The sequence below is a fragment of the Chanodichthys erythropterus genome, chromosome 4 (genome assembly GCF_024489055.1).
Source record: "Chanodichthys erythropterus isolate Z2021 chromosome 4, ASM2448905v1, whole genome shotgun sequence".
Classification (NCBI taxonomy): domain Eukaryota; kingdom Metazoa; phylum Chordata; class Actinopteri; order Cypriniformes; family Xenocyprididae; genus Chanodichthys; species Chanodichthys erythropterus.
The window spans coordinates 37,258,692-37,273,484 of NC_090224.1; the positions used below are offsets into that span (position 1 = coordinate 37,258,692).

At 34.6% G+C, this 14,793-nt stretch overlaps 1 protein-coding gene across 2 annotated transcripts in view; it reads right to left on the reverse strand.

The window, feature by feature from the left end:
• si:dkey-71h2.2 (low density lipoprotein receptor adapter protein 1-B) overlaps window positions 1–14,793 on the reverse strand; it is a 64,522-nt gene that overhangs the window by 25,157 nt on the left and 24,572 nt on the right. For both annotated transcript variants that reach the window (XM_067384869.1, XM_067384870.1), the window contains 2 exons: window positions 4,946–5,088; window positions 1,528–1,640 (listed from right to left, as the gene is read on the reverse strand). In XM_067384869.1, the coding sequence (XP_067240970.1) occupies window positions 1,528–1,640; window positions 4,946–5,088 (256 nt within the window). The remainder of the gene's footprint in view (window positions 1–1,527; window positions 1,641–4,945; window positions 5,089–14,793) is intronic.

Consider the following 14,793-nt stretch of genomic DNA (forward strand, 5'->3'; position numbering starts at 1 on the left):
AGTAAATAATTAGTAAAACATGCCTGAAGAGCACCAGAGGGTTAAATAATGAACATATATGTAATTTTGTGTCTCAAATAAATAAATTTAGGCCATTTTTACTGGAAAACAAGAATCATTTTTGCATTGTAAAAGAGAGACAGGGAGTGTGTGGTTTATGTACTGTATGATACGGGAGAGGATTAGAGATTCCCGTGATTCCCGTGACTCCCGTGACTGTGTCTCTGGTGTCGCTGATAAGGGGATCAGGGCGCTCCTCTCTGAACTCTAAACCCCCTCATGCCCACTGAATAAATCACCTCCCTCTGACACAGTCAAGATCAACCACAATCTCACATTTATGAATACCATCCAAGCAGATCACCTCTTGCATCAATATTTGTTTGACACACTCAGATGTTAATGATTCACTGGTCAGTGCTCTCACGGCAGACCTTGACCGACTGAAAATCTTTATGCAGTTGATCTGGAGGGAGTGAAGCAGAGATGCTTAATGCAATAATTGACTCAGTGCCTTTCAAAATCCCGAGAACATACAGAACAAAGATATATTCTTTGTCATGTGGTTCAATCCGCTGGGTTTGACAAAAATATTATTTAATATGTCATAAATATAATGCAAAAAAAAATATATATATGTTATAAAATGTATACAGATTTTTAAAAAAATAAAATTATACAGTAAAACATGTTTAAGGGTTAGATCACAAGTACACTGTTCAAAAGTTTGGGGTCAGCAACATTTTTTAAATATTTTTATTTAGCAATTTAATTGATCAAAAGTGATAATAAAGACTTTTACATTGTTAGAAAAAATTATATTGCAAATAAATACTGTGCTTTTGAACTTTCTATTCATCAAAAAATCTTGAAAATGGTATATTTCCACAAAAGCATTAAGCAGAACATTGATAATAATCATAAATGTTTTTTGAGCAGCAAATCAGCATATTAGAATGATTTCTGAAGGATCATGTGACACTGAAGACTGGAGTAATGATGCTGAAAATTCACTTTTTTTATATACACTTTACTATATATTCACATAGAAAACTATGGAAGCTTGTCTCCGCAACTGAATAAAAAATAAAGGTATAATTGCGACTTTTTATCTCACAATTCTGACTTTTTTCTCAGAATTGTGTTATATAAACTCGCAACTGTGAATCATAAGGTCAGAGTTGTGAGTTTATGACTAGCATTTCTGACATAACTGAGAAAAGAAGTCAGAATTGTGAGATAAAAAAAATCGCAATTACCTTCTTTATTTTTTATTTAGTAGCGGAAACAAACTTCCATAGAAAACAGCTATTTTAAATTGTATTAATATTTCACAATATTACTGTTTTACTGTATTTTTGAGCAAATAAATGCAACAAAAACACACAAAACACAAACTTTTGAACAGTAGTGTAGCTCATCCTTTTTTGATTTTTAAGTATATTAAGGATGTCTTTCCATTTGCAGCACACTGTGATTTATTAATTATCATATAAAAGAGCACAGGTTGAGTGATTGTGGTTTTACCTGTAAATGGAAACGTCCTCGACGAGGTCATTGGTCTCTGTGTCTGAGATGATGATTCCCTTGGGGGAGACAGTGAGGGTCACTTTCCGAAACTTCTTTGCGCTGGCCCGAGCCTGCATGTGGTTGACAGGGATAAACAATTTGTGTGAACCTCAGACAAACATCTTTGTCATAGCCAGCTTTGAAATGTCACTCATAACTCACTGACCATAAACAATAACCAGAAAAGGTCAGAGAAACCTGTGTGGGTTATTAAATCCAACTCCACAGGTACAAGAGCTGAAAAGACATGACGCGTAATAGATCAAATTTATCTTCTGCCTTGTTTAAGTGATGTAACTGTGATCCCAGCGTATGAACACACTGTGCTGGCAGGAAGAAAAGAGGCCAACACGGACGAGGACGAGGGGAAATTATGGTTGAAATGCAGAAGAGGAGAGAGAGGGACTCGTCAAGGACAAAGGAAATCAGGCAAAGCATATCTGGAGGGTCTTTCTCCCTTCCCAGGAGACAGTAAACACTGAATTAAAGCACCAATGAAACTCATCTCACAGTCTGACAGTCAGTTTGGAGAGGAATTCTGATTCGAGTGTGCTGATAAATGAAGAAAATCTCTTTTTCACTGGCTTTGTGAACAACAAGGAATTATATTGTGCATTTAAATAGGAAACAGACTGTCCTGAAATACTCTTTTGTTCTGTTCAACATTTTATCACGTCTTTGTGACGTCCTAAAACTACTGATCAAAAAGCTTTTGGTTTCTGTCTTGTTCTGTTTAACCCTTTAATTGTGTTGTTTGTGGTCAAAAGTGACTAAACACCTGAAACTTAACTTTTTTTGTATTTTCAGTAAAATCAATGGGTCTCATTCATGAAACACGAGCAGAATGAATTTTTGTGTAAATCGTGTGTAAAGTGGTTCTGGCGTAAATTTTCGGCTTCATTAAAATGTTCGTATTTTCCAAATGTTAGTTGGTACGAAAGAAATCTACACCTGCTCCCAGTCACGCGTAAATAGTGCTTTAACATCCGAACATTTTGCTCATTAATAAAGCTGCATTTTAATTCACCTTAATAAGGTACATTACACAGCATTTTGAAAAAATATTATATATAATAATTACAAAGTTTTTTCTTTTTACTTTTATTGTGAGAGCCAGTAATAGAATCTGCAAACGGAGCACTTTAATCAAATAATGAATTGATTTCAATAGGGCTGGGCAAACTAATGGCCCCAAATGGCCACAATCCTTCGTTTGGTGTCATAAAATGATGCCCATATATAGTTGTCAGTCGGATTTAATGGGCGGGATTTATGGTAATTGAGAATGAGCGTGCACACGCGTCCCATTTACGACTGATTGGAATTCATTACCACACACACACATTTCACTATCACTTCTGACGTTTACAAAGTATTTGTGAATCAGGAGAAGAGTTTTCAGGAAGGTCTCTTTACGCGCAAATCACTCACATATTTACTCGTATATTTACCAATGTTTCATGAATGAGACCCAATGTGTGTACAATCATTTTTTTCTTTTTATTTTGTATTTTGAGAGAATTTCATGGTAATAATTAATATTTATGCAATAATTATGAAACATTTTTTCTGTATCATTTTTTCATTTTTTTTTTTTTTTATTACTTTTCAATTAAAGCTGTATTTCATATTAAATTAGAGACAGTGGGCCCTATTTTAATGATATAAGCACATGGTATGAAGCGCACGGCACAGGTGCACTTTGGGCATGTCCAAATCCACTTTTGCTAGTTTAACGATGGGAAAAATGGTCAGCGTGCCAGGCACATGGTCCAAAAAGGTTGTCCCTATTCTCTTAATTAGTCATGGGTGTGTTTTGGGTGTAGCATGCAATAAACCAATCAGAGTCTCATGACTCAAGGTTAAAGCCGGATTCCACCAAAGCATTTTTATCTTTATGCACACAATAATAATTTTTTACATTGTAATCCTTTTATTTTTAATATTTGGCATGTTTGTGTGCTGCTGCACATCCCTGTGTGTGTAACAATCAGAGTGTATGTGCGTTGTGCACTCGCCTATAGGCGCATATTACTAACATTACCTTCAAATAACACAAAAATACTGCGTCGTTGACTTTAGAGCAGGTTTTTGTTGGTCAGTGGCGCAGTCATTTTCAGTTTCCTCAAAATAGCAACACGCCAACAATGCACCTGAACACACCTCGTTTTCAGACCAGCACGCCCATGGGCGTGCATGGAGTGCATTTGCTATTTAAACAATGTGGCGCAGGACGTGAAAATGATAACTGTTGTGTTAAAACTAGCAAAAAACACTTGCCTGGTGTCACACTGCACCGGATGTATGATAGGGCCTAATGCTTTCTTGAATGCAGTTTTTTTGAAATACAATTTTTGAAGGCAGATTAGCACCATCTGGTGGGAGTAAAAAAAAAGAAAAACATCTGTAATGTCACGGTGTAACCACTAGATACCTGTATAGCTCTATATAAAAAGGCTTATAAATTCTATAATCATTTTTATTACTTATTTTAGACATAAATACTTACGTTTTATTAAGTTTGTCAAGGTTTAGATTTTTTTGTTTAAAATGTTGATTTGAAGTGTCAGTTTTTACATTCATTTTACTAGTCAAGCCTGAACAAAGAGAAAGACATTTTGTTACACATAAAATCAAAATTCACCAAAAATGAACAGAAAAGGTTTATCAGAGCTTGATAAACCTGATTTCAACCTCTTATTTGAGTCTTCTGGCTGAATTTTGCCATATTGTTACAGCCACACCAGTTCATTTGTGTGTGTATAATAGTATGTTGTGTGTGGAAGTTAGTGTGTGTTTGAGTGTATGCTTGTTTGCTGCATCGTGGCTGATTTGTAGATTGTACAAACAAAAAATTCTCTGTATTTTCGTATTTTTTCCTATTTCCTATTCATTTCCTATGGTGGTCATGTTTTTTTGACCGCAAACAACACAAGTGTGACTTTTTTTTCCTTTTCTTTTTTTTTTCTTTTTTTACAACCATTCAGCTCACATGTTGACTGTCATAAAAGTCACAGAGTTTTGTACCATTCTGATGAAGTAGCAATTTTTACATTTCCAAACTTTTTTTTTTTCCGGTCTAAAATGACTGAACAACACCAGAGGGTTCAGTTTGATTCTAATGCGAGCCATCAATACATTCTTTACAAAGTTCTTCTAATGTCCTCCAGTAGCTCAATAGAAAACAAAAGAAAACAAATATTTTACATTATTAATAGTGTGTAATAATAATACTTATAATAATTATTATTATGTGACAACATCATTTTATACCACTACAAATTGGCAAAAGCACAAAAATGATTTAAGTAAGATTTTGTGCCAACTTGGATCATGATCATTCCTCACTATTCCCGCTTTCACTCTGCTGACTGACCGTGGTCACAATCCTCCTGATGGCAGCCGCTGCCATGTCTTCTCCTTTAGGTTGGCCAACCAGAGTCATGCCCAGATACTTCACATTGAACACCATCCCTTCCAGGAGAGTCTCCTTTGTGTCCGTCCAGTTCTCTGGGAGCTCTACAACACAAAATAAAACATTTTCCTTTATGAGTGAACCATCCCTTTAAGAAACAAGCTAAAAAACAAACTGCCTGAAATGCGAATGTGGATTTATTGATTAACACTGCAGGATATCACAAGAACGATGCCTGGAGGCCATTATGAAAGAATTACTTTTTTGATGCAATAAATAATGATCAACTGGAAGCATTGGCAAAACATGTTTTCCATTTAAATACATCCATTGAACATACATGGCAGGTTTCACACCTTTCCATTAGGAGAAGTGGGGCTCATTCCCATGTAAGGAGAACTGTGCCACACACTGAGCTTTAAATAGCTTTCTGGTCCCATTTGGGTCCAATACAAAGCCCTGCAGGAGAGTAGAGCTGGATGGAAAGATGAACCTGACTACAGGACATCCACTCCGATTCTAAAGCAAAAATCCATATAAAGCAAGCACTGAAGTGCTGGACCTTAACCAATGGTTATATCACAGTGAATTATTGATTATTATGCTTTCAAAATGACAAAGATTCTTTATTATTATTTCATTTTATATAAATTTCTTATGGTAGAAAAACCATCAGAACTGCAGGAAGAGAACTGAAAATAGTTCCTCTTTGAAAATTTATATTCATTGTGACAGGTAAACAAAGTTTGTCTGTTTCAATATTATATATATATATATATATATATATATATATATATATATATATATATATATATATATATATATATATATATATATATTAATGTTTATTACATTATGTGCACACATTTTAATAGCTTGACAGCCCTAATTGTTATTGTTAGCTATTAAATTGTTTTAATCTAATTAATTACATGATTTGCTGTTTAATTAATTGCAAATTAACTGCACATCAAGTTTGGCTGAGAAATTACCCCAAAAAGATCATTTAAAGTCATGTCTTTTATTTTGTAATTTTCACAGATTTCCCACAGAATTGGGCTATTTTAAAGGTGCCATCGAATGTTTTTTCACAAGATGTAATATAAGTCTAAGGTGTCTCCTGAATGTGTCTGTGAAGTTTCAGCTCAAAATACCCCATAGATTTTTTTTAAATAATTTTTTAACTGCCTATTTTGGGGCATCATTAACTATGCACCGATTCAGGCTGCTGCCCCTTTAAATCGCATGCTCTCCGCCCCCTCCCGAGCTCTCGACTCTATCGTTGCATAAACAAAGTTCACACAGCTAATATAACCCTCAAAATGGATCTTTACAAAGTGTTCATCATGCAGCATGTCTAATCGTGTAAGTACAGTATTTATTTGGATGTTTACATTTGAATGAGTTTGATAGTGCTCCGTGGCTAAAGCTAACATTACACACTGTTGGAGAGATTTATAAAGAATGAAGTTGTGTTTATGAATTATACAGACTGCAAGTGTTTAAAAATGAAAATAGCTCTTGTCTCCGTGAATACAGTAATAAACGATGGTAACTTTAACCACATTTAACAGTACATTAGCAACATGCTAACAAAACATTTAGAAAGACAATTTACAAATATCAGTAAAAATATCATGATATCATGGATCATGTCAGTTATTATTGCTCCATCTGCCATTTTTCGCTGTTGTTCTTGCTTGCTTACCTAGTCTGATGATTCAGCTGTACACAGATCCAACGTTAATACTGGCTGCCCTTGTGTAATGCCTTGAACATGAGCTGACATATGCAAATATTGGGGGCGTACATATTAATGATCCCGACTGTTACGTAACAGTCTGTGTTATGTTGAGATTCGCCTGTTCTTTGGAGGTCTTTTAAACAAATGAGATTTACATAAGGAGGAGGTAACAATGGAGTTTGAGACTCACTGTATGTCATTTCCATGTACTGAACTCTTGTTATTCAACTATGCCAAGATAAATTCAATTTTCAATTCGATGGCACCTTTAACACTGTTGCCGCGGGTTGTTTTTATGTCTGCGGGTTGAAGCGACCCCAAATAACAGGTCAAAGTTTGAACTAATTGTTATACTTGCACTAGCATATTGTATATAACAATTTAGTTCAAACTTTGACCTGAGGAGGGCAGTAATACACTTAGCAGTGTCTACACTGCCGGAATTCTAATAGAGAAGAAGAAGAGAGCTAGTTCAAGATGAGCATTTATGGTTAAAATGTATTATTATTATTTTTTTTAAATAAACAATGGTTTCGCTAGATAAGACCCTTAATTCTCGTCTGGGATCATGTAGAGCGCCTTGAAGCTGCACTGAAACTGTAATTTTGACCTACATTTGGATTAATGGTCATTATAACGCATTTTAAATTATATAAATCATAACATGATTTTGTGGAAATACTAAAAATACTACCCATTGTGTCTGTTGAACTGATGGGATCACCCGGGGTCCTAAAGGAGACGCGATTCCTGGGGGGACTCAATTTCTCACCACACTGGACCACTGATTCGAAGGCCTCATGAAGCATCTTAGAAATTGCCAGTTTTAAATAAGTATTAAAGCGATAGTTCACCCAAAAATGAAAATTCTGTCATTTACTTTTTTAGTACATTTCTTATGGGGAAAAAACAAAACAAAAAAAAAATAATTTAGAATAGTGCTTAAAACAGTGCCTCCTTGATCATTACATCCATCGTGACAAAAGTTTTTAAATGTCTGAAACTATATAATACAGATCTGTAACTACTCAGTAAGTGATTACTTCTAAGGCAGCTATGGAGGACAGAAACTCATTTAATCTGCCTGTCCCGTGTCCTGTTCTGACAGCTCTCCTCAGAGCCATCTGGCTCTCCCAGCAGCACCAGCTGTTTGAGGCCAGGAAGACAACACCACCATCACGGCTTTCTCAACTGTAAGTCAATTATTAACCCGAGAAGACACAAAATCTATCTGAGCACTCGATAGGCAGGAGAACTAACACTCAATGCTCACTCAGCACTGCAGCCGTCTCTAAATGACATGCTATAACCTATTAAAGATGAGCCGCAGGGCATGGAAACATAACAGAAGTAGCCAAAAAGCTCTAAGGGTGACTTGCTGGCATGTATAATCTCCCTGAGCTGTTGCAGCACATTTGTCCCACTGAAATCCCTGAAAGTGGGAACGCTGACACACACAAAACTTGGGCCACAATAAAGCTGCAACTAGTATCGCTCTGTAACTTGAGGGACGGACCATACGTTCACCAGGCTGCTGAATGAATAATTGATCTGTTATTTTGTTGTTGATGCTCCAGGCCTTCGCTTAGATTAGATTAAAGTAGGACATGTTTATGTTTCAGAAAACTTTTGAAAAGGTTATTACAATAAAGTGAAGCAAATAATGCAAAAGGGCCATAAGGGCTGATGGTGATTGGATTCTTCCAGGTTTAGCCAAGAGCAGGTTGCAATGTGAAGAAAAAACAGCCCTTATTGTGTGTTTGGTGTGAGAGCGGCATTTTTAACAGCACATAATTTGACGTCTGGGCTGGTACATGTGTCTGGATGATAGAGTGATCCGATTTGTGCACACATGAAATGCGATTACCAGAGACGCCGAGACTACTGTAACTGCATTTGTGTCTGCGCTAGACAAAAGCTGCATGGCATTTCTCCAGACTGAAGGTTTCTGTGATGCAACGCTTACGCTTTTGATGTTTTAAATCAAAAGAAATCTACTTAAATATGTTGTTTAGCATATTATTACTTTTTCCAGGAGCGTTTTGAACAGTTGGGTTAAAAACCTAGAACCTCCCTGCAAACACAGACGTTCCATTAAAGGTGCCCTAGAATGAAAAATTGAATTAACCATGGCATAGTTGAATAACAAGAGTTCAGTACATGGAAATGACATACAGTGAGTCTCAAACTCCATTGTTTCCTCCTCCTTATATAAATCTCATTTGTTTAAAAGACCTCCGAAAAACAGCCTAATCTCAACATAACACCGACTGTGACGTAACAGTCGGGATCATTAATATGTACGCCCCCAATATTTGCATATGCCAGCTCATGTTCAAGGCATTACACAAGGGCAGCCAGTATTAACGTCTGGATCTGGTCACAGCTGAATCATCAGACTAGGTAAGCAAGCAAGAACAATAGCGAAAAATGGCAGATGGAGCAATAATAACTGACATGATTCATGATATCATGATATTTTTAGTGATATTTGTAAATTTTCTTTCTAAATGTTTGTTAGCATGTTGCTAATGTACTGTTAAATGTGGTTAAAGTTACCATCGTTTATTACTGTATTCACGGAGACAAGAGCCGTCGCTATTTTCATTTTTAAACACTTGCAGTCTGTATAATTCATAAACACAACTTCATTCTTTATAAATCTCTTCAACAGTGTGTAATGTTAGCTTTAGCCACGGAGCACTATCAAACTCATTCAGAATCAAATGTAAACATCCAAATAAATACCATACTTACGCTATTAGACATGCTGCATGACGAACACTTTATAAAGATCCATTTTGAGGGTTATATTAGCTGTGTGAACTTTGTTTATGCTGTTTAAGGCAGTCGAGAGCTTGGCGGGAGGGGAGCACGAGAATTTAAAGGGGCCGCAGCCTGAATCTGCGCATATTTAATGATGCCCCAAAATAGGCAGTTAAAAAAATTAATTTAAAAAAATCTATGGGGTATTTTGAGCTGAAACTTCACAGACACATTCAAGGACACCTTAGACTCATATTACATCTTTTAAAAAGACATTCTACGGCACCTTTAACCACTAAAGGTTCACACCAAGCATCGACACATGATATCGTTCTGTTTATTTTAAGCGCTCTCTGCAGTTTTGTCTCTTTAACACAGGATTGATTCTGATTGGCTGTCAAAGTTTTTATGGTTCGTCGTTGTGAAAATGATTTCAACTATATTGTTTCTCTGTGACGTTATTGTTATAGTTGTGGTGCGAACACTATTCCTTTTCATTTAGAACTATATCTTTATCGTTATCTATATAATTATCATCCTTAGTGTGAATACTCCTTAAAGTCTACCTGTAGTCAATAATTTTATCCCTTAAAACTCATCTTTGATCACCAAAATTACATATTTAAAAAAAAATGTATGTGCCTTTAAATGCCTTTAAATAGCTTGAATGTAACTCTACACCTGTAGCTTTAAAAAAGTCTTTGTTAAAGAGTTATAAGCCATGAACCAAGACAATCAACGACGAGGTGAATCACAACACTACAAACTTTGATTTAAAGCAAAAAGTATTCAAAAATCGGACAAAAAATACAAAGGTGCATACAAAAAAAATACAATAGGGACTTAACGATTTTAGTGAGGGAAAGAACTACAATCCCAGCAAGCATTGCAAACAGCATAATTTAATTAAGAATGATGGAGAAACATAAAACTACTCATTTACAAATGCAGATTATATGTAAACAATATTTTTTAAGTTTATTGCAAAATCTGCATAAATATACATAAATTTAAGTATTCTGAAAGCGAAAAGAGATCGACTCGATTATGCCATTTGCAGTCATGGGAGTGGGTGGAGCTAAAGAGATCTTTTGACGCATGTTGCTTTTTTTTTACTCTGATTGGTGTAATTTTCTGTACAGCATCATGGGTAATGTAGTTTTTCAACAGGAATTTTCAAAAGGAATCGTTATCTTTATAACTATCATCTTTAGTGTGAATACTCCTTAAAGTATCTCACCAAAATGACATATTTAAAAAAAAATGTTCATGCCTTTAAATAGCTTAAATGTAACTTTACACCCTTGCTTCATTTAATATGCACGGATTGATGAATATGCAAATTAGTTGATGGACCCCATTAATTTCAACTGTTTGTTTCCCATATTCTTAGAAATATTGTGCTTAGCAGAAGAAAGAAACTCAGACTGGAACAACTTGAGGGTGAATAAATGATGACTAAATATTTTTATTTTTGGGTGAACTTCCCTTTAAACGATTATTTTAAAAATAAGCTGAAATAATGCAGGATGACGACTTCAAAAGAAGCAAATACCATTGATTAACAACCTCGTAGTTTTTTCTTCCAGAACCCGACTGTTGCCTAAGGGTGTGCTTCCACTGACACACTTGATAATCGAGCCCACGGATGCCATGAACCACGACACTGAAGGAAAGCAAGTGAGACGGTCAGCCCAAGATATCTGCTTAATGGTCTAGCTTACACTCAGAAGTCACATGAATACACAATCATGTTGAATCTCAGTCAATATAATGACTGCATTTCCATGATGAGATGATTAATTAAAACACGAGCTCACACATGGACACACGGGCAGGACAGTTGCCCATAGCAACGAGTAAATCAAATTCCTGGAATGATTCTGCACTAGAATTTTTATGTGTCATGTACAAATGGTTGAATATGAAAAACATCAGACTTGAATGGTTTTTCCTTCTTCAACGTGCTGACAGCAGCTGAATAAAAGTCCTCTGATCTCTGCTCTGCCATTTAGTGTCTAAATAATGAGTGTTGGTAGAATCTAGGACGTTACCTTCAGAGTATATAGGACATGATACGGCAGAGAGGGAGGCAGAGGAATTGGGGAATAGAACCGATTCAAAGTGGAATATACACTTTAAAATAAAGGTGCTACAAAAAAAGCATTGTTTTGAATGCCATTTTTTGAATTATAGTTATTGATTTGGCTATATGAGTGATTCATGTTCCATTCAGTTACTGGTAGTGTCAATACAGACATTATTGATTGTGTTTAGAACCCTTTTTTTCTATAGAGCAGAGATTGTTCAGTTACAGGTGTGTTGTTGCCGAGAAATAACAGGAAGGTCTCAAAGTCTCCATGTTTAATTTTGAATTCTCAGACCCAGAGCTGTTTGAGCTGTTGAACATGCCATATCTTCATCGAATTTCTCTGCTCAGGACAACCACTGTGGTGTCAGACCAAGCTCCGCTGCTTAGCAACAAAAGTCATTGAGCATGAGACAATCCTACAATGGGGGATGTTAGCATGTAAACATTAGCAGTCACAATAGTACACACTGAACTCCAAAAATACTCAAATTATGGATATATAACGATGTAAAAAAACATTATTTTCTGAATTATTAAACTATCTATCTATGGAAGCTTGTATCACAGAATTTTTTTTTAAAAACAGGATAAATGCGACTTTTTTCTCACAATTCTGACTTTTTTCACAATTATGAAATTTTTCTCGCAATTCTGACTTTTTTCTCACAATTCTGACTTTTTTCTCAATTCTGATTTTTCCTTGCAATTCTGACTTTTTTCACAATTATGAACTTTTTCTCGCAATTATGACTTTTCTCGCAGTTCTGACTTTTTTCACAATTATGACTTTTTTCTCATAATTCAGATTTTTTTCTCAAAATTCAGATTTTTTTCTCGCAGTTCTGACTTTTTTCACAATTCTGACTTTTTTCACAATTCTGACTTTTTTCACAATTCTGACTTTTTTCACAATTCTGACTTTTTTCACAATTCTGACTTTTCACAATTCTGACTTTTTTCACAATTCTGACTTTTTTCACAATTCTGACTTTTTTCTCACAATTCTGACTTTTTTCTCACAATTCTGACTTTTTTCTCACAATTCTGACTTTTTTCACAATTCTGACTTTTTTCTCGCAATTCTGACTTTTTTCACAATTCTGACTTTTTTTCACAATTCTGACTTTTTTCTCACAATTCTTTTTCTCAATTCTGATTTTTCATCCAATTCTGACTTTTTTCTCACAGTTCTGACTTTTTTCTCACAATTCTGACTTTTTCTCAATTCTGATTTTTTCCTTGCAATTCTGACTTTTTTCTCACAATTCTTTTTCTCAATTCTGATTTTTCATCCAATTCTGACTTTTTTCTCACAGTTCTGACTTTTTTCTCGCAATTCTGACTTTTTTCTCGCAATTCTGACTTTTTTCTCGCAGTTCTGACTTTTTTCACAATTCTGACTTTTTTCTCACAATTCTGACTTTTTTTTCACAATTCTGACTTTTTTCTCACAATTCTTTTTCTCAATTCTGATTTTTCATCCAATTCTGACTTTTTTCTCACAATTCTGACTTTTTTCTCAATTCTGATTTTTCATCCAATTCTGACTTTTTTCTCACAATTCTGACTTTTTTCTCGCAGTTCTGACTTTTTTCTCAAATCTGATTTTTTCCTTGCAATTCTGACTTTTTTCTCAATTCTGATTTTTCATCCAATTCTGACTTTTTTCTCACAATTCTGACTTTTTTCTCGCAGTTCTGACTTTTTTCTCAAATCTGATTTTTTCCTTGCAATTCTGACTTTTTTCTCACAATTCTGACTTTTTCTCAAATCTGATTTTTTCCTTGCAATTCTGACTTTTTTCTCACAATTCTTTTTCTCAAATCTGATTTTTCATCCAATTCTGACTTTTTTTCACAATTCTGACTTTTTTCTCACAATTCTTTTTCTCAATTCAGATTTTTCATCCAATTCTGACTTTTTTCTCACAGTTCTGACTTTTTTCTCACAATTCTGACTTTTTCTCAATTCTGATTTTTCTCGCAATTCTGACTTTTTTCACAATTCTGACTTTTTTCCTCATAATTCAGATTTTTTCTCAAAATTCTGATTTTTTTCTCACAATTCTGACTTTTTTCTCACAATTCTGACTTTTTCTCAATTCAGATTTTTTCCTTGCAATTCTGACTTTTTTCACAATTATGAACTTTTTCTCGCAATTCTGACTTTTTCTCAATTCTGATTTTTTTCTCGCAATTCTGACTTTTTTCTCGCAATTCTGATTTTTCTCGCAATTCTGACTTTTTTCTCGCAGTTCTGACTTTTTTCACAATTCTGACTTTTTCTCATAATTCAGATTTTTTTCTCAAAATTCTGATTTTTTTCTCACAATTCTGACTTTTTTCTCACAATTCTGACTTTTTTCTCACAATTCTGACTTTTTCTCAATTCAGATTTTTTCCTTGCAATTATGACTTTTTTCACAATTATGAACTTTTTCTCGCAATTCTGACTTTTTCTCAATTCTGATTTTTCTCGCAATTCTGACTTTTTCTCAATTCTGATTTTTCTCGCAATTCTGACTTTTTTCTCGCAGTTCTGACTTTTTTCACAATTCTGACTTTTTCTCATAATTCAGATTTTTTTCTCAAAATTCTGAATTTTTTCTCACAGTTCTTACTTTTTTCTCGCAGTTCTGACTTTTTTCACAATTATGACTTTTTTCTCATAATTCTGACTTTTTTCTCGCAGTTCTGACTTTTTTCTCGCAGTTCTGACTTTTTTCTCGCAGTTCTGACTTTTTTCTCACAATTCAGATTTTTTTCTCAAAATTCAGATTTTTTTCTTGCAGTTCTGACTTTTTTCACAATTCTGACTTTTTTTCTCACAATTCTGATTTTTTCTCAAAATTCTGACTTTTTTCTCGCAGTTCTGACTTTTTTCACAATTATGACTTTTTTCTCGCAATTCTGACTTTTTCTCAATTCTGATTTTTTTTCTCGCAATTCTGACTTTTTTCTCGCAATTCTGATTTTTTTTCTCGCAATTCTGACTTTTTCTCAATTCTGATTTTTTTCTCGCAATTCTGACTTTTTTCTCGCAGTTCTGACTTTTTTCACAATTCTGACTTTTTCTCATAATTCAGATTTTTTTCTCAAAATTCTGATTTTTTTCTCACAATTCTGACTTTTTTCTCACAATTCTGACTTTTTCTCAAATCAGATTTTTTCCTTGCAATTATGACTTTTTTCACAATTATGAACTTTT